The sequence below is a fragment of the Penicillium waksmanii genome (genome assembly GCF_028829765.1).
Source record: "Penicillium waksmanii strain IBT 27052 chromosome Unknown utg000007l:1.0-4314555.0:1.0-4317578.0, whole genome shotgun sequence".
NCBI lineage: Eukaryota > Fungi > Ascomycota > Eurotiomycetes > Eurotiales > Aspergillaceae > Penicillium > Penicillium waksmanii.
This window is the reverse complement of record NW_026643253.1, coordinates 2,517,657-2,540,214: the sequence shown is the minus strand read 5'-3', so window position 1 is coordinate 2,540,214 and position 22,558 is coordinate 2,517,657. Positions and strand designations below refer to the sequence as shown.

At 49.2% G+C, this 22,558-nt stretch overlaps 11 protein-coding genes across 11 annotated transcripts; 6 read left to right on the top strand and 5 right to left on the bottom strand.

Annotated features, from left to right (window-relative positions):
- Window positions 1–229: 229 nt before the first annotated feature.
- Window positions 230–1,258, top strand: N7481_007778 (uncharacterized protein; the record flags this gene model as incomplete). The annotated part of the gene is made up of 1 exon (XM_057266997.1): window positions 230–1,258. One exon carries the CDS (start codon window positions 230–232, stop codon window positions 1,256–1,258), a length of 1,029 nt encoding a protein of 342 aa, XP_057121198.1.
- Window positions 1,259–1,643: 385 nt separating this feature from the next.
- Window positions 1,644–3,541, top strand: N7481_007777 (CorA family magnesium transporter; the record flags this gene model as incomplete). The annotated part of the gene is made up of 3 exons (XM_057266996.1): window positions 1,644–2,177; window positions 2,248–2,885; window positions 2,944–3,541. 3 exons carry the CDS (start codon window positions 1,644–1,646, stop codon window positions 3,539–3,541), a joined length of 1,770 nt encoding a protein of 589 aa, XP_057121197.1.
- A 232-nt stretch (window positions 3,542–3,773) lies between these two features.
- trm44 (tRNA (uracil) methyltransferase) lies at window positions 3,774–4,907 on the bottom strand (the record flags this gene model as incomplete). Its single annotated transcript, XM_057266995.1, has 1 exon — window positions 3,774–4,907. One exon carries the CDS (start codon window positions 4,905–4,907, stop codon window positions 3,774–3,776), a length of 1,134 nt encoding a protein of 377 aa, XP_057121196.1.
- A 329-nt stretch (window positions 4,908–5,236) lies between these two features.
- On the top strand, window positions 5,237–5,929 carry N7481_007775 (uncharacterized protein; the record flags this gene model as incomplete). The annotated part of the gene is made up of 1 exon (XM_057266994.1): window positions 5,237–5,929. One exon carries the CDS (start codon window positions 5,237–5,239, stop codon window positions 5,927–5,929), a length of 693 nt encoding a protein of 230 aa, XP_057121195.1.
- Window positions 5,930–5,997: 68 nt separating this feature from the next.
- On the bottom strand, window positions 5,998–7,059 carry N7481_007774 (ankyrin repeat domain-containing protein; the record flags this gene model as incomplete). Its single annotated transcript, XM_057266993.1, has 1 exon — window positions 5,998–7,059. The coding sequence occupies one exon, from the start codon at window positions 7,057–7,059 to the stop codon at window positions 5,998–6,000; it is 1,062 nt and encodes a 353-aa protein (XP_057121194.1).
- Window positions 7,060–8,097: 1,038 nt separating this feature from the next.
- Window positions 8,098–8,528, bottom strand: N7481_007773 (uncharacterized protein; the record flags this gene model as incomplete). The annotated part of the gene is made up of 2 exons (XM_057266992.1): window positions 8,098–8,332; window positions 8,413–8,528. 2 exons carry the CDS (start codon window positions 8,526–8,528, stop codon window positions 8,098–8,100), a joined length of 351 nt encoding a protein of 116 aa, XP_057121193.1.
- Window positions 8,529–9,309: 781 nt separating this feature from the next.
- On the top strand, window positions 9,310–9,729 carry N7481_007772 (uncharacterized protein; the record flags this gene model as incomplete). Its single annotated transcript, XM_057266991.1, has 1 exon — window positions 9,310–9,729. One exon carries the CDS (start codon window positions 9,310–9,312, stop codon window positions 9,727–9,729), a length of 420 nt encoding a protein of 139 aa, XP_057121192.1.
- A 576-nt stretch (window positions 9,730–10,305) lies between these two features.
- On the top strand, window positions 10,306–11,411 carry N7481_007771 (histidine phosphatase family protein; the record flags this gene model as incomplete). Its single annotated transcript, XM_057266990.1, has 5 exons — window positions 10,306–10,481; window positions 10,608–10,871; window positions 10,933–10,941; window positions 10,990–11,208; window positions 11,348–11,411. The coding sequence occupies 5 exons, from the start codon at window positions 10,306–10,308 to the stop codon at window positions 11,409–11,411; spliced, it is 732 nt and encodes a 243-aa protein (XP_057121191.1).
- A 334-nt stretch (window positions 11,412–11,745) lies between these two features.
- N7481_007770 (DASH complex subunit HSK3 family protein) lies at window positions 11,746–12,135 on the bottom strand (the record flags this gene model as incomplete). Its single annotated transcript, XM_057266989.1, has 1 exon — window positions 11,746–12,135. One exon carries the CDS (start codon window positions 12,133–12,135, stop codon window positions 11,746–11,748), a length of 390 nt encoding a protein of 129 aa, XP_057121190.1.
- A 1,280-nt stretch (window positions 12,136–13,415) lies between these two features.
- On the bottom strand, window positions 13,416–16,097 carry N7481_007769 (ketopantoate reductase family protein; the record flags this gene model as incomplete). The annotated part of the gene is made up of 5 exons (XM_057266988.1): window positions 13,416–15,153; window positions 15,212–15,641; window positions 15,734–15,774; window positions 15,837–15,957; window positions 16,064–16,097. The coding sequence occupies 5 exons, from the start codon at window positions 16,095–16,097 to the stop codon at window positions 13,416–13,418; spliced, it is 2,364 nt and encodes a 787-aa protein (XP_057121189.1).
- Window positions 16,098–21,663: 5,566 nt separating this feature from the next.
- Window positions 21,664–22,260, top strand: N7481_007768 (EGFR-like transmembrane domain-containing protein; the record flags this gene model as incomplete). The annotated part of the gene is made up of 1 exon (XM_057266987.1): window positions 21,664–22,260. The coding sequence occupies one exon, from the start codon at window positions 21,664–21,666 to the stop codon at window positions 22,258–22,260; it is 597 nt and encodes a 198-aa protein (XP_057121188.1).
- Between the last annotated feature and the right edge of the window lie 298 nt (window positions 22,261–22,558).

Here is a 22,558-nt window from a genome sequence, read left to right as displayed (position 1 = left end):
TCTGTAGTGTCGGAAGCTCAAGCCGACAAAACCTCGGATGTCATCCGAAGGGATGAGGGGGGGATCTGCGGGTCAATCTTTTTTTCAAATTCGCAAAATCACATTCGGAAGAGCAACGTGTTTGAGTTGATAGGCTGATTGTTTAACGATTGGCTGCGGTTATCGAGGTTGAGTACATAATTATACTCGCTGCCTTCTCGCATTTTTTCGTCTCCTTTGCTTTTCCGCAATGCCTTATATAACCCCGATTGGCGAGGAATCTCCTCAGAACCGCGTTCATATCGCAGTGCTTGACACCGATGTACCATGTCCCGCCATCTATGCGAAACGTGGCATGCACAGCTCGCGATTTCGTGTTCTTCTCCAAGCTGCCGCGGGACGTCTCAATCAAGATGCACAAAAGTTGCAACATGGAAATATCGGAATCCATGTGACGGCTTTTGACGCTGTGGGAGGCTCATATCCGCCACTTTCGTTCCTGCGATCTAGTCCACGATCTTTCAATAGGACAAATGCCAGTGATTCGCCTGGGCCGATCGATGTGGTTTTGGTTACTGGTGCTGCTGCCGCGGCATATGATGATTTGCCATGGATTCCAGCCCTCCGTTCATTCATCCAAACAGTCTACGCTGATTATCCTTTTGTTAAGATTTACGGATCTTGTTTTGGCCACCAGCTTATAGGCCAGGCATTACTTGAAGGCCAAGAGTGTTCCATGGGTAAAGATTTCCCATCAAAAATCTCAGTTGAACCATCAGTGCTGGGCCATGAAATTGGAGTCCATCCTATTGTACTGAATTCTCAATTCAGCCGCCGATTTTCCTCAGTCGCTCAGTTTTCGTCAGAACGACCAGTTCAATTACAAGTCATTCACGGTGATATTGTGACCCCCTCACAAGATATTCCCTCGCATATAGGCCAAAATGAGCTTGTACTCCCAGGGCCATGGATGAATATCGGAAGCAGCTCCAAATGCCTTATTCAAGGGCTCTTTCATCCTGGTCGTGTCCTCACATTGCAAGGTCACTTTGAATTTGACGCATTTGCATCAGGCGAACTATGCCGCCAGTTCGCACGAACATACAACTGGACACAATCTTCTTTGGACACTCATTTAAAAAATATATGGGGATCATTTGAATCTATTGATGGGCCTTCAGGGCCTTATGATGACGCGAAAGCGGTAGCGGAGATGGTTGTGCTATTCTTTGCAGACGAAGACCAGGTTTTAGCTGCATTTTCGGGAAAGTCCTCATGAGGAAGGCGGGTTCAGAAGACCACCGCTATTCATACGCCCTATAGATACCGATAGAACAAACAAGTCCGTTTCATTTGGCTCTCTGACATTGTTTTGTTCCAAGCAATTTACAGTTCCGAGCATATTCTAGCACAACGTCACTGAGACTGGCTCAGTGAATGCACTGAGTTCAATAGTTAAAGTTAGTTGTGAGGCATTTCCCCTATCTTCGAAAAATAAACAAATAATGATGAGGCCTTTATCCAATCCAATCTCCGCTGTCGGCTGCATGGAGTATACTTCGCCTCGGAATAACCTTCTTCCGGCTCGCTGCGTACGCGCGGGAAAAATGCCGCGACTGAGAGATCATCGTTTCTTCCGCAGCGCTCTTTGACATCCCCGAGGCATGTTGTCTCCGTTGAAGCCGTCTGTGCCGTCGGCCTCGCTATTGCGATTCTTGCGATCACAGTCAGAAGTCTCGATCGGCTCAGCCTGCGCTCAACCCCGACCCCGACTTCATTGCCAGGTGCAATTTGCGACCGGGTCATCTCGCAGATCTTCAAGTTTGATTCGCTCCAGTCAGTCGCAGTATGCCTTGGTCCCTACAGGAGACTCTATTGTCGGTACACACTCTAGACCGAAAGCCACAAGTCCACGAACAATTTCGGAGCCCTTGATCATCTCTCGAAATACCTCTACAACCCGCCGACCGCTTCTCCGGAGGCTCTTCGACCTCAAACGAAACAAAAATGCCGAATATAAGAATGCTCGCCCTGGTCCCGCGCTGATCGATGATACCGCGGAGGGAATGTTCAACATTGGTCGTGGGCTTGCTGCGAGAGCTTCCAACGAGCTACGCATTCGGTGCACTGAATTCGATAACAATGGGAATGTCACGCTCGTAAATGGAGAGTTTCGGAAGCTGGAATTAATTGCAAAGGTTGGACTAACACACGCCCTGTCTCCCGAAAGTCTTTGGCATCTTGCTAACTCAATTGGCGCCATTATAGTACGGCCTCCTTCCTCGAGACCTCCGCAAGATCGATTCCTCTACCCTGCCTCACATCCTAGTCCGACCGAGGGCCATTCTTATCAATCTGCTACATCTGCGAGTACTGATAAAGTCGGACCGCGTCCTAGTGTTCGACGCATATGGGTCAACAGACTCCTATATGCAATCGCTGTTTATCTATGACCTGGAAGCGAAACTCCGTCAGAAATCATCGCAGGTGGCACAAGGCGGCCAATCTCTTCCTTACGAACTCCGCGCGCTGGAAGCCGTTCTCATCAGTGTTACAACGGGGTTGGAAGAAGAATTCAATGGTGTGAGAGACCCGGTTGTTCGGGTTCTCCGTGCGCTGGAAGAAGACATCGACCGCGATAAACTCCGACACCTGCTGGTCTACTCCAAGAAACTTGGCACCTTTGAGCAGAAGGCTCGACTGGTTCGAGATGCCATTGACGATTTGCTTGAGGCCGATGACGATCTTGCTGCTATGTACCTCACCGAGAGATCGCATGGCAAGGAGCGAGAAGAGGATGACCACCAGGAGGTGGAGATGCTGCTAGAATCTTATCACAAAGTTTGCGATGAAATTGTCCAGGCTAGCGGCAGTTTGGTGACTGGAATTCGCAATACAGAGGAAATGTGAGTCCTGAAAGTCCCTGCAAATAAGAAAAGGCAAACCAGTATTAACCCTTGACAGTGTCAAAGCAATTCTCGACGCCAATCGCAACTCACTCATGCTTCTTGACCTCAAGTTCAGCATAGGAACTCTCGGCCTTGCCGCAGGAACCCTCTTCTCTGCTCTTTACGGAATGAATTTGAAAAACTTCATCGAGGAAGACGACTTCGGATTCGGTGGCGTCTCAGCCGTCTGCTTTATCCTCACTGGAATTGTCTGTTATTATGGACTTGGAAGACTACGCAAGCTTCAGCGTGTGCGTATGTGGGGAGAGGGTGGTGTGGGAACTGCCAGCTTGGCCCCACCGCTATCACCAAGACGGACAAGCATCCCTTCTACTCGCAGTAACTGGCGTGCTGAATCTATTGAGCCAGTCTGGGGCAGTCTACCAGGCGAAGCACGATCCGATCGAATGAAAAGATTTCGTCAGACTGCCGCCGCGAGCGCGGCTAGTGGTGCTGCCAGAACTCCTGGGGCCAATATCCCAAATTCATCGGCGGCGGCGTCTGCGGCTTTTGAGTCTGCATTGAACTCCGAGGCGTCCAAGTCTAGCGGAGAAGACCAGCCCGATGAGCCACAAGAAAAACAGGATGGTACCGGTACAACCAAGTCCTCTTAGATACAGTCCGCATTAATCTCTGCATTTGATAGAATAGCGAGTCGCATTTGCTTTGGCGTTTGATACAGGAATTTTCAACCGTCCCGCCTCTTTGTACATTATCAATTACTATGATTCTCCTCTACAAGCCCCACTCCGTGAACTGTGTCCAGGTCAATATATGATATCCATCTCTCTTGAACGTCATTCGAAGTCCAATCAATCTTTATTTCGGGGTATCTATAGTGGGTGATCAATGTACCGTGCTTCCTTCCTCGTCACCTCGATGGACATTACGAGCACGCTCGACCCATTTCTTCGCGGCGACTTCAATGCCGCCATCATTTTCGCATTCCCGGCGAATGATCTGCATGGTCTTTTGCTGGAGTTCTTCATTGGTTACATTTTCCTCTTGACGTCCAGTGATACCCATATCTCGCGTACTTGGAATCTGAAGCTTGAATCTTTGTACTTCATAGCCAATATCTTGGGCAATCTCCATGGTTTTCGCTGTTAGCGATCCATACATTGAAGTGAACATGCCCTCTTCTGTCTTCTCTTTCTGCTTCAACAACCTCAGTGCTCGCAGGTCTCCCGAAGCTGGTTGTAGATTTTGGTCAATTGAAGTCTGCTTTTGATAGCTGTTATTGCCCTGGCCAAGCGGCAGCGGGTATTTGCCTGTTTCTGATGGTGGATAGCGGAATCTATCTCCAGAAAGAGAATGAGAGCAGCAAGGAATAGCAAGAAATGGTAGGGGCGACGTGGGGCAGGCCAGAGCCGCTATCAATGGAGTCCAAACTGTAAGCTCATCGGCATGGTTTGATATGAGAAATGTGTCCTTGGGGTAATTTCCCAATTCAGCATCCACGCCTATCTCCTTGGGCTCAAGGACATCTATGAATGGCTTGGGTATGAAGACCTTCTCCATCAATCGATCCTGTACGGGCTCTGGGAAAGTCTTCCACGAGTTCCTTCGACGCGCATCAAACCCGAGTCCCGAATATCCTTCCATTAAAAGTACATATACGAGAACACCGTTTCCGCAAGCCATATCCACGAATCCTGAAAAATCCGCCGGGCAGCTATTTTCGGACGATTCAATCTTCGGAGCTGTGCCATATAGACTTCTCCACAGCTCAATGATAAATGCAGCTATGGCCAGGTCTTCGAATACGTGTTTGGCTGGCTCTGCTTCCTCCGCCCAGTTTGCGATTAGATCTTGGGCGTAGATATCATTCAGTCGCGCATATGTTTTTTCGACCAGGTTGTGCGGGACCACATCGTTCTTGTCCTTTGATATATCATTTCCGATTATATTCGTACCAGGCGATGGTAATCTCCGCCATTGGTCTGCGTCCGTTTTGACAGTTCGTGAGGAAATCTTCATGGTCTTGCTTGCTGTTGGAACAAATCACTTTTTTCCAGGTACTTCGTGTCGTTGGTGACAGAGCCAATGTGCACGGTTTGCTGGTCAGATGGCAAAATGTGTGGCCCTTGAGGCCTTTTCAAATATAAATATCTTTTATTGAATTTAATACATTCTGCAAATGCCACTAGCACGGTCTCGAAGGCAGCGGATCGTTGAGTTGTGGTATACGAGATGATTGTGGAGCATTGAAAGAGAAAGCGCTCCGGAAAAAAGGAAAGCGGCAGAAATTGCCATCACGTGGGAACTCATCAAAACACTTTCCTCCCATCAAATTTAACGACCAAAGCATGAAGCAAAGACCTAATTTCAAGGAATTGCCCATTCAACCCTCGGGCCTCTATTGGGAAAATGACTTTGTGGGTGCGGAACACGAGCAACGACTCATCTCAATCTTCACCAACGAATTAAAATGGCCTGATCGACCAGGTAGGATATCCCTACACTACGGATACACCTTCGACTACAAGACATTCGGCATAGACCCAGAGATTCCATACAAGGAGTTCCCGGACTGGTTGCAGCCTCTCATTCCTACCACCGAAGATCGACTCCCAGACCAGGTCTGCCTGCAATTTTACCCACCAGGTGCCGGGATTCCACCACATGTAGATGCACATGCACCATATGATCAACTCTATGCACTTTCGCTGGGCGCGCCGGCGATGATGGTGTTTGGCCAGGGCGAGAAACGCATCGAGGTCGATCTGAATCCACGGAGCATGATGCAGATGACTGGGGACTCCCGATTGCATTGGACCCACGGTATCAAAAAGCGCAAAACTGATACTCTCCCCGACGGCACGGTCCGTCTTCGCGAGAACAGATGGAGTATTACCTACCGTTGGCTTCGAGAGGGAGACTGTGAATGCGGGAATCTTACCTTTTGTGATACGGCGCAGAGCCGGAACGGGACAGAAAAGGAGAAAAGATCGGTCAAGGCGCTTGCTGAGAAGGCGGATTCCGAAGACCCAGCCAGTTGATCTGCGCTTATTATTCCCATGGATTGAATTTGTATCCTAGTCTATACATATACCCAAACAAGCAAATATTACGTCTTCAAAGAGGTCTCCTTCACTTCAGGCGTATATTCAGGAGGGGGAGCAGACGTTGCTACCTTCGGTGCAGACCCCATTTCCCCTCCTTTGGACTTTCGCTTTCCCTTGCGCTTTTCTGTCGTATGGTTGCGAATCATCATGGTGATTTCTGGGTTGTAGGATACCTGCTCTGGGGTCTCATTCGATCCGTTCTTCACGTTGAGCGAAGGTCCGTACCCGAGCAATAGGCGAACCATCTCATCGTCCTTCTCTTTGACAGCCACATGAATCGCTCTATTTGAATCCCATCCTTTCATGTTGATATCAGTTCCGTTGTCCAGGAACAATTTGACAAGTTCGTAATTGCCTGATTTCACAGCGTCGTGAAAAAGAGGTCTCTTAGAGCTGTTCATTTCCTTCCCTGACACCATCCCACTGCGGAAGAAGGGTTCGATTATCTGTAAATTGCCACCTTCGATAGCGAGGGCGAATGGTGTTGCCATATTTCGATCCCTAGCCTTGACCTCGGTCTTATCGCCGAGCATTCGAAGAACAAGGGGGATCTTGAAGTTTTTGTCGTACTCTAGAAGAGTTTCGCACATTTCCCGATGTTCATTTTGAACGGCCATGTGGAGAGCCGTCCATTTCGTGGAAGTGCTTCGTGAGGTGTCGGCCTTGAATTCCAAAAGCAGCTGAACCATTTCAAGATCTCCATTCTCGGCCGCGATATGGATTGGATAGTAAAGCTTTTTATTCCAACACGTTAATGCCGAGCTTTCGCATTCGAGTAATAGCCGTGTGAGCTGTTTATGGCCGCCTTTCACAGCTAAATGCAATGGCACTGAATCGCTGGCATTTTTGACCATGGGTGACGCTTTCCTTTCGAGGAGAAGTCTGGCAATATCCCAGTACCCCTGATCTGCCGCATGGTGAAGCGCAGTGAACCCGGTACCATCAATCGCGTTGGGATCGACTCCTTCATCTAGTAGCGATCTCACGGTGTCGATCCGATTCTGAGATGCGGCTTCGGGCAATGCCATGCCGGACTTTGCAGATTTTTTCGTGTCGCTTTCCATCATGACATGGAGTGGGGTTTTTCTCTCGTTGAGAGCTTTGGGGCTTTGTTTCGGCTTTGATCGCCAGCGGTTGTTTCAGGGCATAGTGTCATTTTAAAATGTCCTCGGCTCGGTATAGATTGGCATGCCAAGTCACCCTAAGCCCGTTCCGTTATTGACAAGCGAACTGCGCCCTGGGGGCCGTTAGCTTGTCAGTGCTATTTTAGTTTACACGGGCGCTCTGCGCTCGAGCCAACCTCTCGCAAGCATTTTCAAGGGTTTTATGGAGTAGCAGCAGGTAATATGTGAAGCCGATCTGGCGTCGCTCTGCTCCCTTAATTAGCTCGGGCATAACTTAGCATCACGCTTTAGTTCTAAAATATGAATCCCTGGTTTCTGTGCTATAGCGCAACGCTTTGATCGATACGATCTTCCCTACCTTAACATTGGACAGTAAAAAAATCATTTTGAGCTATTAGTAAAGCGATACATATTTGGATTTAATTATTGCAAGATCGTTTTCGTCACTGCGAATTGTCATTGCCGTGCATTGTAACCAGCACAGCGGAAATCCCCATTTAGATCCATTTTCACTTTGAACGACTTTGAACAATTTCGACAACGGTGGCAAGAGTTTAGTTTCTGAACAATTACAATTACCTGATAAATTCCATATTCATTTTGTTGCTTCGAAAGCGAACAGCAAGCTTTCGGACATGATAATGTGTTCTGTTTTTTTTTTTTAACTTTTGCTATCGGGCCAATGAATGTTCCAGACTCGAGCTAATTGAGCCATCATTCAGTCATCAGCTACTACATGGTATTCTAGGCTTTCTCCAACAGCCTGCCTTGTGGTGGTCTTTGCCACCGAAAGCTGTACTGCCCCTTCTCTAATGCAATGCGTCTCGAACGCACATCCGTTTGCCAATCGGTTCCTCCTCCCTCTGTAAACCCCAGCTCAAAAGGCACACAGTGGTTTGGAGGGGTTGGGAGATCCGGCCATGTAAGCCGCTTGGGTGCATTGAAATATTGTTCTGTAGCTCTGTCGGTTCTCGTCGCTCATTCATTCAGAAACTTTCGGAACTTTGAAACGTCAGAGTCTAGTTCGCGACGACTCCATTCAATATTCTGTACCATGTCTATATTTCGTTCCCAGCGAGGAATACTCGTGACATGCGTATCGTTGGTGATGATCTCATATAGTGTGAAGGCAACACCAGACATATCATCTCGGTTATCCAGTAGACCGTCCTTGCCATTAGCGGCCCAATCGAAATCGAAGAGAATGACTTGTCTGTTTCGAGGCCGACAAGCAAATTCCGTGTTGCAATATTCTGATGCACAATCCCTAATTCAAGCCCACCTAGGATGTACTTTGTTGTGAATCCAATCACTCGAGAATCTATGTCCTCGAGAACAATACGGTCAACCCGTATTATATTAGGATGAGGCGGCAGTTTGCTGAGCAGGTTCATCTCCTTCCAGGACATTTGTATTCTTCGAGGCATGCCTAAAGGGTTGAACTTGAATACGACCCCCTTGTCAATATACGATATAAGATCGACACCTAGTCCAAGCCGACCCAGCTCTCCTAACTGAGAGAAGTGTATAGTAACACGCACCAAATAAGTCATCCCCTTCAATTACCAATTCAATTCATACAAAATGTCTTGAAAAGTACAAATTCGGTTCGTATAGGGAAAGGTGTCCCTCCTACATTGATTTGGGTGTAGAATCGTTGGCCCATTTATTATTATTTTCAAAGTACTAGTAATAAAGTTACTGGCTTCCTGATAAGACGTGGAGGCTGTACACTTCATACATGTCGATAGATTCTCCCTATAAAAGGTCACCTAAGATTTCTCTTCCGCCAACCACGCTTTGTAGCAACCGCCGTTAGAAAGCGTCCTTCGTAGCCCCAATGAAAGCCTTTTAATTCCTAGACTAAATAAGTAACCGCTGCACCGTATGAAGCATAATTTTTCGGATGCTGCGGCTTTTCTTTCGTGGGTCTCCCCTCCACCAACCCGCTAATCCACGGTCGATAGCATCAAGTAGTTGTCACGCCGACGTAACACCTACACGATGTCGAAGTATTCAACGGAGAGGAATCATCTCCGGACTATATTTTCCTAACAATTGATCTACTGCCCTTGTCAATTCAACTTTCCTTTCGAATCTCTATCCTCGCAATCATAACCACTTCACCTCACCTTACCCATCAAGACCAATCTACCTATTCCACGACCCATCAAAAACACAACACCAAACATGAAGCTTCAAATCACACTTCTGACCACTGTCCTTACCCTCTTCTCCTCTCCCGTCCTGGCAGCTGCTGTTCCTGACCCAGCGCCAGAACCAGAACCAGCCCAAGCCTCGGGAACAAGCCACAACCCAAGCACACAATATAACTGGCACTTCGATCTGTTCAAGAACAAGCGCTGCAGCGACGCAGCAATCAACATCAACGGCACCGGATCCAGCGGATGCAGAAAAGATGTTCCAAAGGGTGGTATTGTCGCGTTCACCAAGGTGGATGTTGATCCGCACTGTAAGGTGACGCTGTACAAGGATAGCAAGTGCTCGAAAGGTCAGGATATTGGTAGCATTGATTCCGACGCGAAGACTACCTGTGCTTTGGCTTCGAAGAAGAAGGCGCATATTAAGAGTTTCCAGGTGAAGTGTTAGTCACCTCGAACTTGAATGGTTATCAAAGTTGTCGTTTTCAGTCGTTTGATGGTGATTGGTGAACGAGACTGTTTGTTCTAATGGTATGGTTGTGTTTTGAAATTTTCAAATGAGGTTTTGATTTATTTATTTCCTTGGCTGGTTGTAGGATTATTCTTGTCTTCTATCGTAAAGTATCCGGAGAGCACGTACAATGGCGTGAAAGTCATAGGACTTTTGTCTGTTGGAGGGGTGACGCCTTTTCAAGAGTAAAATATGGCATAAATACTAAGATATTTGGGGTAGAAGCCATCGCCATACAGAACATCAAGGAGCCAGAGAATCTGTAGTTCGGCATATCCCGATTAATCTCATCTCCTGGCATACCTTGAGATGCCCGGATATCATCTAGACCACCTTAGAGTAGTCCCACTACCATGGTTCCCTACCCCACCGATAAGCTTATCAGCCCCGATGACGATGTAATCCACCCTCCTATCCCACTGCCACCTCAGGTCAAACCGGTTACTTCACTTCCCATAAGCATTCATTCACACCAATTCATCAATTCACCAATTCATCCCACCACCACCCACAATGGCGCCCCGCTGCTTCATAGTCCGCCACGGCGAAACAGAATGGTCCATAAATGGCCGACACACAGGCGAAACCGACCTGCCCCTCACAGCAAACGGCGAGAAGCGAGTCAAAGCAACTGGAAAAGCCCTCGTCGGCAACGACAGACTAATTGTTCCCAAGAATCTGGTTCACGTGTACGTTACGTCTCCCCTCCCTCTGCTCTACCCTAGCCTATTTTCTCTCGGCAATGTGGCTAAGCGAGAGTCTGGGAGTAAGCCTAAGCAAGCCAAGTACCTGACTAACTGTTATATACTGTACAGCTACGTATCCCCACGCACCCGCGCTCAACGAACCCTCGAACTCCTCGAACTCGGCTGCCGCGAACGTCTACCCTGGACCGAAACCCGGCAGGCAGAAGAAGACGAGCCGATTCGGTCAGAGGCTAAGGTGTCAATCACGGATGCGGTGCGCGAGTGGGATTATGGTGATTATGAGGGTTTGACGAGTAAGCAGATCAAGGCTCTGCGGGAGGAAGGTGGGGAGAAGCCTTGGAATATTTGGACTGATGGGTGTCCTGGGGGAGAGTATGTGGAAGATATCACTTTCTTTTTTTACAGTTCTTTATTTGGCACTATTGCGTTGCAGAGAGTGTGTGTATGTGTCTCATGTCAGGTCCCGCTAACGCGAACTTTGCGAACACAGATCCCCCGACGATGTCGTCAAACGCCTCGACGCTCTAATCGCTGATATCAAAGAGAAATACCACCGGGCCTGCCTTGAGGGTGGTTCGGAGTCTGGAAAGGGTGACGTCCTGGTCGTTGCGCATGGGCATATCCTCCGCGCATTTGCGATGCGGTGGGTTGGGAAGCCTTTGACGGAGACGTCATTGATTCTGGAAGCTGGTGGTGTGGGAACCTTGAGGTGAGTTACTTGCACAATGCCCTTTCCCTTCGCTCTCCTTTGTTCTTGCACTTTGTGGAGTGTCGCCGCATGCATAGAAAAGAAATGTAGAGCTGGGGTATGTTTGCGAGCGGCATCATCTGATAACGACATCATACAGCTATGAACATCACAACGTCGATGAGCCGGCCATTATTCTCGGTGGAGCGTTTGTGGTTGAGTAGATGTGTGGTGAATATGCAAACTGCATATAGAAGAGCAGTGGGCATAGCTGGGCGCAGTCCAGCAGAGCTGGAGTAGAGGCGTGGCATGGCGTGGGTGGAGTACCGTGGTACAGCTTCATGATATGCGGATCAGATACTACTATACATACCATAGTTAGCAGAGATTCGCAGCATAAACCGATAGAGTCCAACTCGGCCCTCCTCACCTCGGTTCAGTTCTGTTAATTGGGACTTGTCACTCACCAAGGACCACCACAATAATAACACCACACACCACACACATCCACAATTGAAATTGAAATTCAATCCAGAGCCACCTTTCTCCCATCAATAATCACTCCTCATCCCCCTCAACCTTAACAGCAAGCTCCTCATGACCCTGCCCCTGCACATCAGCATCAGCCTGCCCTTTAACTCCCTCCTCCCCAATAACCTTCGCAGACCCCATAAACAGCGCACCCACATACCCGCCCAAAAACCGCATATCACCCGCCTGCACGGCCGTCATGCGAAGCAAGTTCTCCGTGTCGGCTAGGTTGGCATTTAATTGCGCTAGTTGCGAGTGCAGGTGGGCGTATTGGCGTTGTTTGGCTGTTGACATTGAGCTGGGGCCGCTGGCAGTGCTGCTGGGCCCGGGTTTGGTGGCTGTTGCGGTGTTTGGGAGGATTGAGGTTCTGTATGTGGGTTGGGAGTCTGTTCGGCGGTGGGGGTTTAGAGGGGGCATTGTTTTTGTTTTGCTTTGTTTTGTTCTTGGTGGGTGGGGTTTTTGTGGGTGAGTTTGTTATTTCGGGGGTTTGTGGTATATGATTGAGTGAGAGATTGAGGGTGGGAAACTGGCTTGGTCGGTTGGAGGTAAGAGTTGAAGATTGTTCGAGATGAAAGTTGAAGTGGGGAGTTCCCATTTGTTTACATCGGGTCGGCCACGTGATGTGCTTGTATACAGCATACTACGAGTACTACCACAATAGTAATAGCGACTGCGACTGCCATTACCTTTAATGTAAGTTACTACCAGGTTACACATTGTATGGAAAAGTAAGCAATGATATAGGAAGTCTATTTGTGCGCTCATGAGGATACAAGTCTGTCCGAAGGCACTTTAGCCCAAGACCCCGTCATTAATTCCCCCCCCCCGTCCAGCGCGAGCCAGCCAAAGCAGATCCAAGAACAACTCAGTTCAATCTCCTCTCAGCTCAACTCAATTCAACTCAACCGAATATATCGAACCCCCCTCGCTCTTTTCATAATGCGCCAGGGACCAGACAAAAGGATAAGGCCGGTTCCGCCCGGCCGGGAGACAACAGCAAATAAGAAAAATGGCATTGGACAAATGAAGGAAACGTCGGCCAGACCAGGCCAGGCCAGGCTTGGCACAGATGATGATAGTGAGGACAATAAGGGAAAAGAAAGGGAGGGAGCAGACGTATACTAGCTCGTGTAGAGTCGAGAAATTGAGAAAGGAAGGCGCCAGTAGTGTACAGTCATGCAGAGGGAGGTGAGTATGGAAATGGTTGCGTTGTGACAGGGTCGATATTTGAGACGAGTAGCGAATAACCAAAGAGGCGCGCGTATCGACAAACTGAAAAAAAGGAGATTCCCAGTTGCGGCATGCTCAAAGAGCCTTAGTAAAACAATCGACATGTCGTAGGACAAGATGAGTATCAATGCAGTGGTAAAAGGCGAAAACAAAAAGCAGAACCCGCATCCCGACCACTCCGAAATGAAAACAGCAAATAAGCGATGAAAGCCCCTATGTCCCTCATGTATATGTAAAAGCGAGCCGCAGAGTATTAACCCAATATCGCATTCCACGGGAGGGTAACCGACAAAAACAATAGTCCCGTGGAATGACACGCAAATCGATGCAAAGGTCCAAACATGAAGAGCACGAATTGTTGGTCGTCCAGGTGAATAGGAGAAGGAGAAGGATGGGAGGATGGGAGAGAGGGAGAGAAAGGTAGTGGAAATATCATGAAATATTCAGTCGGTCATTATCGAATCGACTCAGTGCACAGCAGGGGCCGCGATGTGTTGTTGCTGGCCACCTAAACTGGCTTGACTGCTATGAGCCGACACTTCGGAATCAATATTGGCACTGGCCCCACTATCACCACTCTCCGCGCTGGCGCTCGCACTGCCGGTCAGACTTTTGTTCTTGAGAGGGCCCTTGGCGGGGAAGGAGTTGCTCACCCCGTAGTGTTGCTCAATCTGCTGGGGTCCAACCGGGCCTTGTCCTGACGGGTGCCGGGGAAGCGGTGTCCGCATGTTTCCAGGCGGCGACGGATGGCCGTTATAGGGAGGTCCACCAGGGGGTCCAAGATTCTGGTCGTGCGCGTTGGGTGGGCGACCCATTCGGGGTCCAGGACCGCCGGGGCCACCGGGGCCACCGGGGCCACCAGGGCCAGGTGCTCCTGGGAAAGGTCCCCCGGGAGACTGGCTGTTACGCCGGCTTTGTGGGTAGGGACGAGGAGGGAAGTCTCCCATCTGGCTTGCGGTCATCGAGTTGGCTCGCGAGTCGGCGTGAAGCTGGTTGCGGTCGACGGCGCCATATCTGTTGGAAGAGTAGCTCAACATGGGGTTGTCCATAAGGGAATCGTGGAGGCCAGGGATGTCGGCCATTGCGCGATCAGTCGGACGTTTGCGGCCAAAGTAGCGACCAAAGGCTGATGACGATGGTCGGCTGGCGTGCATCGCAGGGCCGCCGGCGGCCATCTCGGGGTTCTTGCGGAATTGGGTGTTGCTGGGGCCCTTGCGACGGCGCGAAGTCATGCTCATCATGTCCACTTGGTCGGGGTCGATATGAGGGATCGCCATGTTGTCCATGGGGTCGAAATAATCCTCGTCCTCTTCATCAAACACCGACGCAGGGGCTCGAGGAGGAGGTGGGCCACGACGTCCCGGGCCAGGGCCTCCAGGTCCAGGTCCAGGGCCAGGTCCGCGTCGCATCCCCATGCCCATACCCATACCCATCTCTTGTTCACGAAGCTGCAGTTCTCGTTGGCGAAGAGCGAGCTCTCGCTCCCGAATAGCCAAATCAGCACCGCCCTCTGGGTGACCATTGCCATTGGGGCGTGGAGAACCGCCTTCCACCACATCGTCGTATAATACTAGATGGCTAAACTCCTCTAGGCCCTCCAATGATGGGTCGCGAGGAACACGGTTGGCTTGAGGCGGCATCGGTCCACCGGGTGGCGGGCGCATCATGCCCGGAGGTGGGCCTCGTCGCGCACCAGGCGGCATCCCCATACTCGAATGTGTCCGACTCGCCCGCATCCCGGGATTCCCATTAAGAGGCGGTCGCTGTCCCTGTTGCTGCGGGGGTACGGAGGACATCCGGGGAGGGGGCTGGCCCATGATAGATGCAGGGGGAGAATCCCCATGGCGGGGCTTGGACTGGTTCGTGATATTGATGTGGTGAAGCATTGCGTAGAGGGCCTCGATCCGGGGCACGGGCGTGTCGGATTCGGTGGCCATTTTAATGGGGGATCCCAAAAAGTTCTCAATCTCCATCGGGCGCCTGGAAGTGAAGTCCTGATACATTGTGCTTGGAGCGTCGGAGGCGGTCATCTTCTCGATCGTCTTCTCGCGGAAGTCGCTAGGGAAATTGCAACCATGAGAGGAAGCCAGCATCACCAACTCGTCGAGGATTCCAGTAACTAGTTGACGCACGCCGGTTTTCTCCAGGAGCTGGGTCGGGTTCGGGCACTCGAAGGCCACACTGGCCGGATGAAACGCGATCGGGCTGCACGAAATTAGCACAAAAACGTTAGGGGAAGGAGAGCATCTGCAGGCCGACTTACCCGATCATCCGCTCAAACTGCTCCTGTCTGATATTTGGAGACACCTTGCAATCGACTTGGCCGGTATTGAGGGTCATCGCCAGGGCGGACGCCATGTCATTCTGTATAGAGGTCGGAATTGAGGAATTTCTGCTGGTCGCGCCCACGTGAATTTCGCTGGAATTAAGGTGCTCGAACTCGGCGGGGCCGGTCTGGGTGATTTCGACGTTGGAGACGAGGGAGAGGACTACATTTGTCGGATATCGTTGCTCGATATGGGACTCGATTCCGAGGGTATTTGTCGTGTTGACGAGGATGCAGGTGTGCTGGGGAGTGACGACCGACTCAATGACGGAGGCGAGGTCGTAGACATCCGGGAGGGCCTTGACGCAGAGAATCACGTAGTCGTAGGCGGTTTCGCGGGATGAGGCTTCTTCGGGGGCGCGGACAACTGGAAATCACAAGAATGATAGGTTAGAAACATGGTCATGGGGGAGTGCGATCGGAAGAGGGCGCCGCAAACGGGATAACAGGGAGTCGTACCGTGACGGGGTTTGAAACGCTCATTGCCGAAAGCTTTTGATCTGGACAGAGGAGAGATTGTGAGTTCAAGGCGACGGGCGCAGTAGTGATGGATGGGACGTACTTGAAAGAGACGCCATATTGAGAGACGGCCTCAAAGCCGGATTTCCAGACGAGAGTCACGTCGCAGGAGGTGGTGGCCTGCAATCGCCATGACAGAAAGGCGGAAATGGCATTGCCACCGACTATACAGACATGTTTTAGTTTGCAGCTCATGATGGGATGGAGGAGATAAGAAGGAGGGGGGAGGGGGAGTGGAAGAAGTAAAGTGAAGTGGTGACTGGGACTGACCGGACAAAATGCGCAAGCGTGGAGGAGGCGCCATCGAGAAGAATTATCGATGGAAGGAAAAGAGAAAAAAAGAAAGAAAAACAGGAAGGAACAAGTCGAATCGAAGTTCGACAAGTTTGGCACAAGGCCAGGGCGAGCGAAGGAGGGAGGGGAGCAGGGAGAGAAGGGAGAGAAGGAAGGGGAATAAGTGGAAGGTTGAGTTGCTGTGAAAGTCGAGAGTTGAAGAGGGGAGAAGAGGAGGAGAGAGAGAAGATAGAGAGGGAGGGAGAGAGTTGGGGAGACTAGGTTACCATCAGCCTCAACTTTCTTTTTTTTTTTGTAAGTGTGAGAGAGAGACCCGATTCAGCGATTGCTAAGAACAATCCGGCTTGCTGCTTTCTTTTCCTCTTCTCTTTTTCTATTTTCCCTTTTCTTTTCCCCGTTCTAACGGCGTGGATCCCCCGCCAGTCTCGATCCGGAAGCGTCGATAAGCCGAATGCGGATATTTGTTGCATTCATACAGGTAGGTAGGGAGAGTAGGGAGAGTAGGTAGAGTAGAGTAGAATACTATTCTAGAATACTAGTATTCTATTCTATTCTACTATACTATAATACTATAATACTATACCTACACCTGTACTACTAGTAAAGAAAGTGGAAGTCGCCGCGTCGCCCTCCACGCAATCGCCGTATGTGGCAGTGGCGGTATCATATCAGTATCAGTATACATAGTATACCATAGTGGTAGTATAGTGATGAGTGATACTAGATCACTCTTCTAGTATATACTCATGCTACTATGACTACATTAGAATAATCGTAGATAACTTCACATCTACTTTGCTCAACATGCCTTTATGCTGCTATAATTAGCCCCATTTAATTTTTCCAAATTGGCTCGGAGCCACTCTGGCTCCACCACTCCGATCGGCATGCTCGAAGTATACTGAGTATGAGTATATCCATGGATTCAGTGCTGTACGCAGTATATTTACTAACTATTCTACAATTATTCTACTCTGATCATAGTGTTCTACTACTACCTATGACTATGCTATCCTAACACAACCACAACCAGCAGTACTCGTGGAGGAACACGTATACCCGGTCCCGGTCCCACTCTACCAGAGGAAAGTAAAAGTACATCCGGAGTACTATACTGTACTGTACCTATGTCCAGAGTACTGCATGCTGCACTCTCTTGATTATACCAGGTAGGAGTATACTCGTACTAAGCATATGAAGACCACAGAGTACAAGTACAAGTACTCCGTACTGCTACCCTCTGTACCACCAAATCAAAACAAAACATCGTACCACACCACCCACACCCGACCGTCCCACAGAATAGGAATAAGATGGACGCAGTTGGTTCATGTCTACGTACGGCCCACGCAGACGCAGACGCAGACACAGACAGATCCATTTGAATTCGACTTCAAATTCAAAGCACAGATATCCGTGCAGCCTATGCACATGCTACATAATAAAAGTACTGTACCCTGGACGGGGTACTAGTTCCAACCAACGGCTAGACCGGGTCAACACTCAGGACAGGCACAACCTGTCACGACAGCTGCAGCTGATTTTCTTTTTTCAGACTAGGGCAGGGAAGGGCAGGGATGCATATGCGCCAGGAAGGGGGAGGCGGTGTTGATGGACAACATGCCAGTGATCGACGCGCGTGCCGAATGCAAACGCAAACAGCACATCCCTTGTAGAGAGAGTCTGGTGAAAGTAAATACTACGAGTGAACTGTACAGAGTGTACGTGTCGAGTATTTATATTTATATGATAGCTAGAGCACTTAATAGCCGGTACTATTCTATACCTTAGCATATATGTAGTGTCCTCTATCCCAACTATCCAAGTCCAGACTCCGGTGGACCGTGACCCAAATCACCACTGGCACTGGCACTGGCACGATTCTTTCGCGGCCCACGGTGGATCCCATCGGGTGGGTTCAAGTTTTCTCCGAGAATAATACAGGTACATACTTTACTGTGGCCCATGGCATGCCATTGTTATCGACACGTCCCGTGGGAACCACGTTTGCAGTAAATCCCCGGAAGCGGACATGTGTTGTGCTTTTCCACTTTCCCAGGGGCTACCGGACTCTCTGTGTGCAAAGAAAACTTTCGAGACCCCATGAAAACATCTCCTGCTCCGCCTCCTCATGAGGTCATGCTCGACGGGGGCAAAGTGATGGGCAATCGATGATTTCACTACTTTGGCGATCTTCAGGAGGTCAATTCGGCGTCCGCCACTGATCGCATAGCGTTAGCAGACTCGTAGCGTCGCGGATGGCTTGCGATGTGATGGCTGCCGATTTAATTAAATCTACGTATGGAGAGTACATAATTAATCTTGGTTATGTACATACGGTTGATAGCCTCGCACTTGCACTGGTGGAAACAAACCCATGGGTCCAATGGTGCGCCCAGACAACGGTCTGCCACAGGAACAGCGCTAAGCCCACTACGATAGATAGCATTGGCGCGATGCAATCGAAGCATCTAGGAATACTCCGAGTGTACTCCGTACAGAGAGAACCAGAGTAGACGGAGTACGGGGCCGGACCGCTGGAATCGGGCGGGAAAGGGGCCAAGCTTGCCCAACAAAGTATCAAGTACGAATGCTAGTTAGTACTAACTCTGAGCAGACTCGGACTAACACTAGTCTACTCCTGTAGTGTCTAAGTGTCTCAGGCACTCTAGGCTGCGTCTCTGGCGTCCACTTGAGTCAGTGGCGGTCGGCACACGCCCAACCCGCACCCGCGGAGGGCACCGGATGCACTCGGCAGGGAAGAGGAAAAATTCTGAGCACTGGCTAGAGCTTAAGTCCTTCGTACGGAAGAGTTTCACGTTCTCGCTGAGACAATGGGTACTCGTAACATCGACGCTAAAGCAAGACAGAGGGGTTGGGTGGGCGTTGGTGCGAGGCCCGAGACAGACTTGGGGTTGGTTAGCTTGTTCCCTGCCTTGTTTTTGCGCTGCTGGTTTGGACTAGCTTCTGTCAGGTTCAGGGAATACCAGGTACGAGGAGTGTGCATAAGAATTGAAAACCGTTGCTCAATTCAAGTTTCCATCCACTGGCATGGATGTCGGATTAATTTCGATCCTCTCGGTCGCGAACACATCCGTGCTGAGGTCTGAGGTCCACGGCTGCCAGTGACCCTGTCGATGTCCCAGATATATTGATGTACTCTACTAGTACTCGTAGACTACGACCCCGCATAGAATGTTAAATTTGGAATCTGGCATGGAGTGAAATGAAATGAATTCAATTTAATTTCGACTCCGGACCTACAGTAAGCAAGCTCTGAGGCAGTCGATCATCATCTCCTCTCTCCCGCTCAACCCAACCACTACCGAGACATCCTCCAGATAGCTGCCCATTAGGCAACAAATGCCGATCAACAGATCACCATCGCATAGCCCATCTCCAAACCTTAACCCGCTATCCCGAGTATTAGCACTAGTATAGTTCATGCCAGGTAAAAAAAAGAAAAAAACCGGTCCCTCAGCTTTGTCGATCCCACTAGTAGTAGCCACGCCACAACTACATGCTAGGCCTATCGCAGTATCCCGTACAGCCAGTCCCCTTATTTTAGTGCCCCCGGACAAAATATTGGCACTGTTCATTTCGTGAGAATTGGTTACGGTTTTTTTCAGCTTAGCGCAACGGCTGTGGAGGAGTGGAGGAGTAGAGGAACCCTGGGAATGCACCGGGGAGGGAAAGGGGTGCTACTGGTGGATGCAAGTTTGGTGGTCCAGTTAGCTAAGAAGCAGAGTATACTATTAGTAAATACAAATGTAGGGCTATAACACCCACTAACATTTCCTGGATGCACATGCTGACCTGGTAATAATTCATTCGGAATTTATGTTCATTTGTATGATGTCGCTACTATTCAAGGCGTCGGCCCGAGCCCTTGAACTGTTATCCACGCCTTCTCTTCGATTGCAGTATGGCAGACAATTAAAAAGCAAAACCCATGACAGGGGAGAAGTCGAAGCCTCCAGATTGACTTGTGCAGTTGCTCTTGAGAAGAGTGAAAGTGGAGACACAAAGAGTACAGAAAGAATCATAAGAATCATAATCGCGGAGCATAAAGTAGCTATTTCACGGAATATAAAAGAAACAAAAAAAGAATTGAACATACATCCACTAACTACTAGAAAATTTCAATTAACAAAAGAGCGCACAATACCTGGCGGCGGTTGCCCGGCCTTGTCCCGGAACAACGGTATACTTCGACTCGGAGGACTGCCTCAACCACCTTCTAATACTCCATCAATGTAAGTATTCAATTGAAGGTTAATTAATTTTGGGCGGTCCTACTGAAGCGATAGACTGCTTGGCTAATACAACTTCTTTTCTAGTTACTCCTATAAGCTCATATTAGCATGCTTTGAAAATACCGAGATCACCTGCCCTACATTCGAAAAGCCTAATATAGCATGAACACCGATCCGAGAGCTACTAGTATTGCTTTCCATTCATCCCTAGCGCCCACTGGCAGCTACTAATCACCAAATCCGCATATTCGGCATCAGTGAAGCAAATACTAGGAGCATTGACATCGCTGCTCGAACTTGAATCTGAATTCACCAAGTTGGAGCCGGATAGTCCTATGTTATAGATCTGACTGAAGTCAAGGACTTGAATTGATACTAGTATTCGCTTTTTGGGAAGTTTCCCGGTTAATCACGAAAGAAGATGTACCCCGATTCGGAGTTTTGAAGAAAAAGCCTGCTGATATCAATGTAAACCTTGGAACCTTAAAAATGTACATAATTCATGGTTTAGTTGCGAGATCTTCGGATCTCGTTCAACCTTGGAAGTCATTGTTAACTCGCGTAAAGCCAGACAGACGCTACTTAACTAGACAATATGCGGGGCGGCCTTGCACCATGCTACTCAGACTACTATTTGATCTATAGATCCTGACTTTGGAAAGTGTCCAAGTTTTAACTGAGCTCGCTGCTCAGTAATTTCCATTTCTTCACTTGGTTCAATTGATGTCTACAAATCCAGCCTTCGTTCGCAATTGAGGGCAGGTTGGATATGATAAAATTAGCTAGAGGCTGTCAGCCGATGTCAATCCCAATTTAGATTCACATTCAGGCCTCTTTTGAAATCGGTGTGGTGCATTGCCGGGGCGTTGATCGGCGGGCAGATTTCCATGTTTAGCGTGGCTCTCATGCATCTCATGCATCTCAGGGTCCAACCACCATGGATATGGAGTATGCCCAGATTCATGTCCAGCTGTACGGAGTAGTCCCAGAGGTTTCAACACTCTTTCTGATACATAAATAGGGAGTCTATCTACTAGCCCACGGTCAGTGAGGGTAAAATCACGTTCTGGCAAATCTGCCCTTGTTAGTCTCAAATATTCCTGTCAAGTTTCTTTTCTATGGAGCTGGATAGGCTCGTGTCCTCCTGCATGAGTGACCAGTCTATTATATTTATTGAGAACACCCCAGCCCCTACCTTGGCACGAAATTGTGACCCCTGAGATTCCCCTTGGCACTGTATCTTCAACTTGTTTTCCCGCCATCCTCATCGTCCTTTCACAAAACAAAAGAGCACCTCCTGCATCCCTGGAAACAAACAAGATGGAAAAAAGGGCCTCGAGTGCACCAACGGCTACTAATGCCGATACTGAGGCTCTGGTGAAAGCTCTGGAATTAACGACGACTGATGCCCCAATTGATTTCCCGGTAGCCACTCCTACCACTGCGCCCACTACCACTAAATCGAGCAATGGCGAATCGACGGTAGTTGCCATCACCCAAACCCAAACCGACTCCGGCACTGCGAGTAGTTCTGCAACCTCAACCTCAACCAGAACCGGAACCGACTCCCTATCCCTGTCTATTCCAGACATCCCATCCAATCAACCAAACACTTCATCCCCAGGGGGTCTTTCAGCAGGGGCATCAGCGGGAATAGGAGTAGGCGTCGCGCTGGGCGTAATCGTCATCGCAGTCCTGGCATTCGTCTTCTATCGCCGCCACCGAAATCGTCGATCGATACAACAAGTACCCGAGCTGGGGACCGAGGGCCAGAAACATGAGCTATCTGCGGAGGATACCACACGAGTAGAGCTTGGTGTGGAAGGAGAAAAGCATGAGCTTTCTGCGGATAGCACTAGGGACAATTTGAAGATAGGCTCTCAGTCGAAGGGAAGCCGTTTGCATGAGTTGGAGTGATGTGATGTGCTTTGTTATATACCCATTGTTTTCTTTTCTGTTGCATTTAAGCCTACGTATAGGTTGGTAAATGTTAGCACGTTGCATTGTTTAGAGGGGTTTTGTATGCTTGGTTTATATCTAGTCTGATGCCCAGGTGGCTGATTTTGATCGTCCATATACACCGGAAATTAATAGTAGATAGGAATTGTTGAGGATACCACTGGCAACACAAGGATTCATATAATATGCAAAGCCCTGGGAGATTTAGTGACGAGCAGTCGTAAAAGCAAGATATTACACAACTCAGGATACAAGA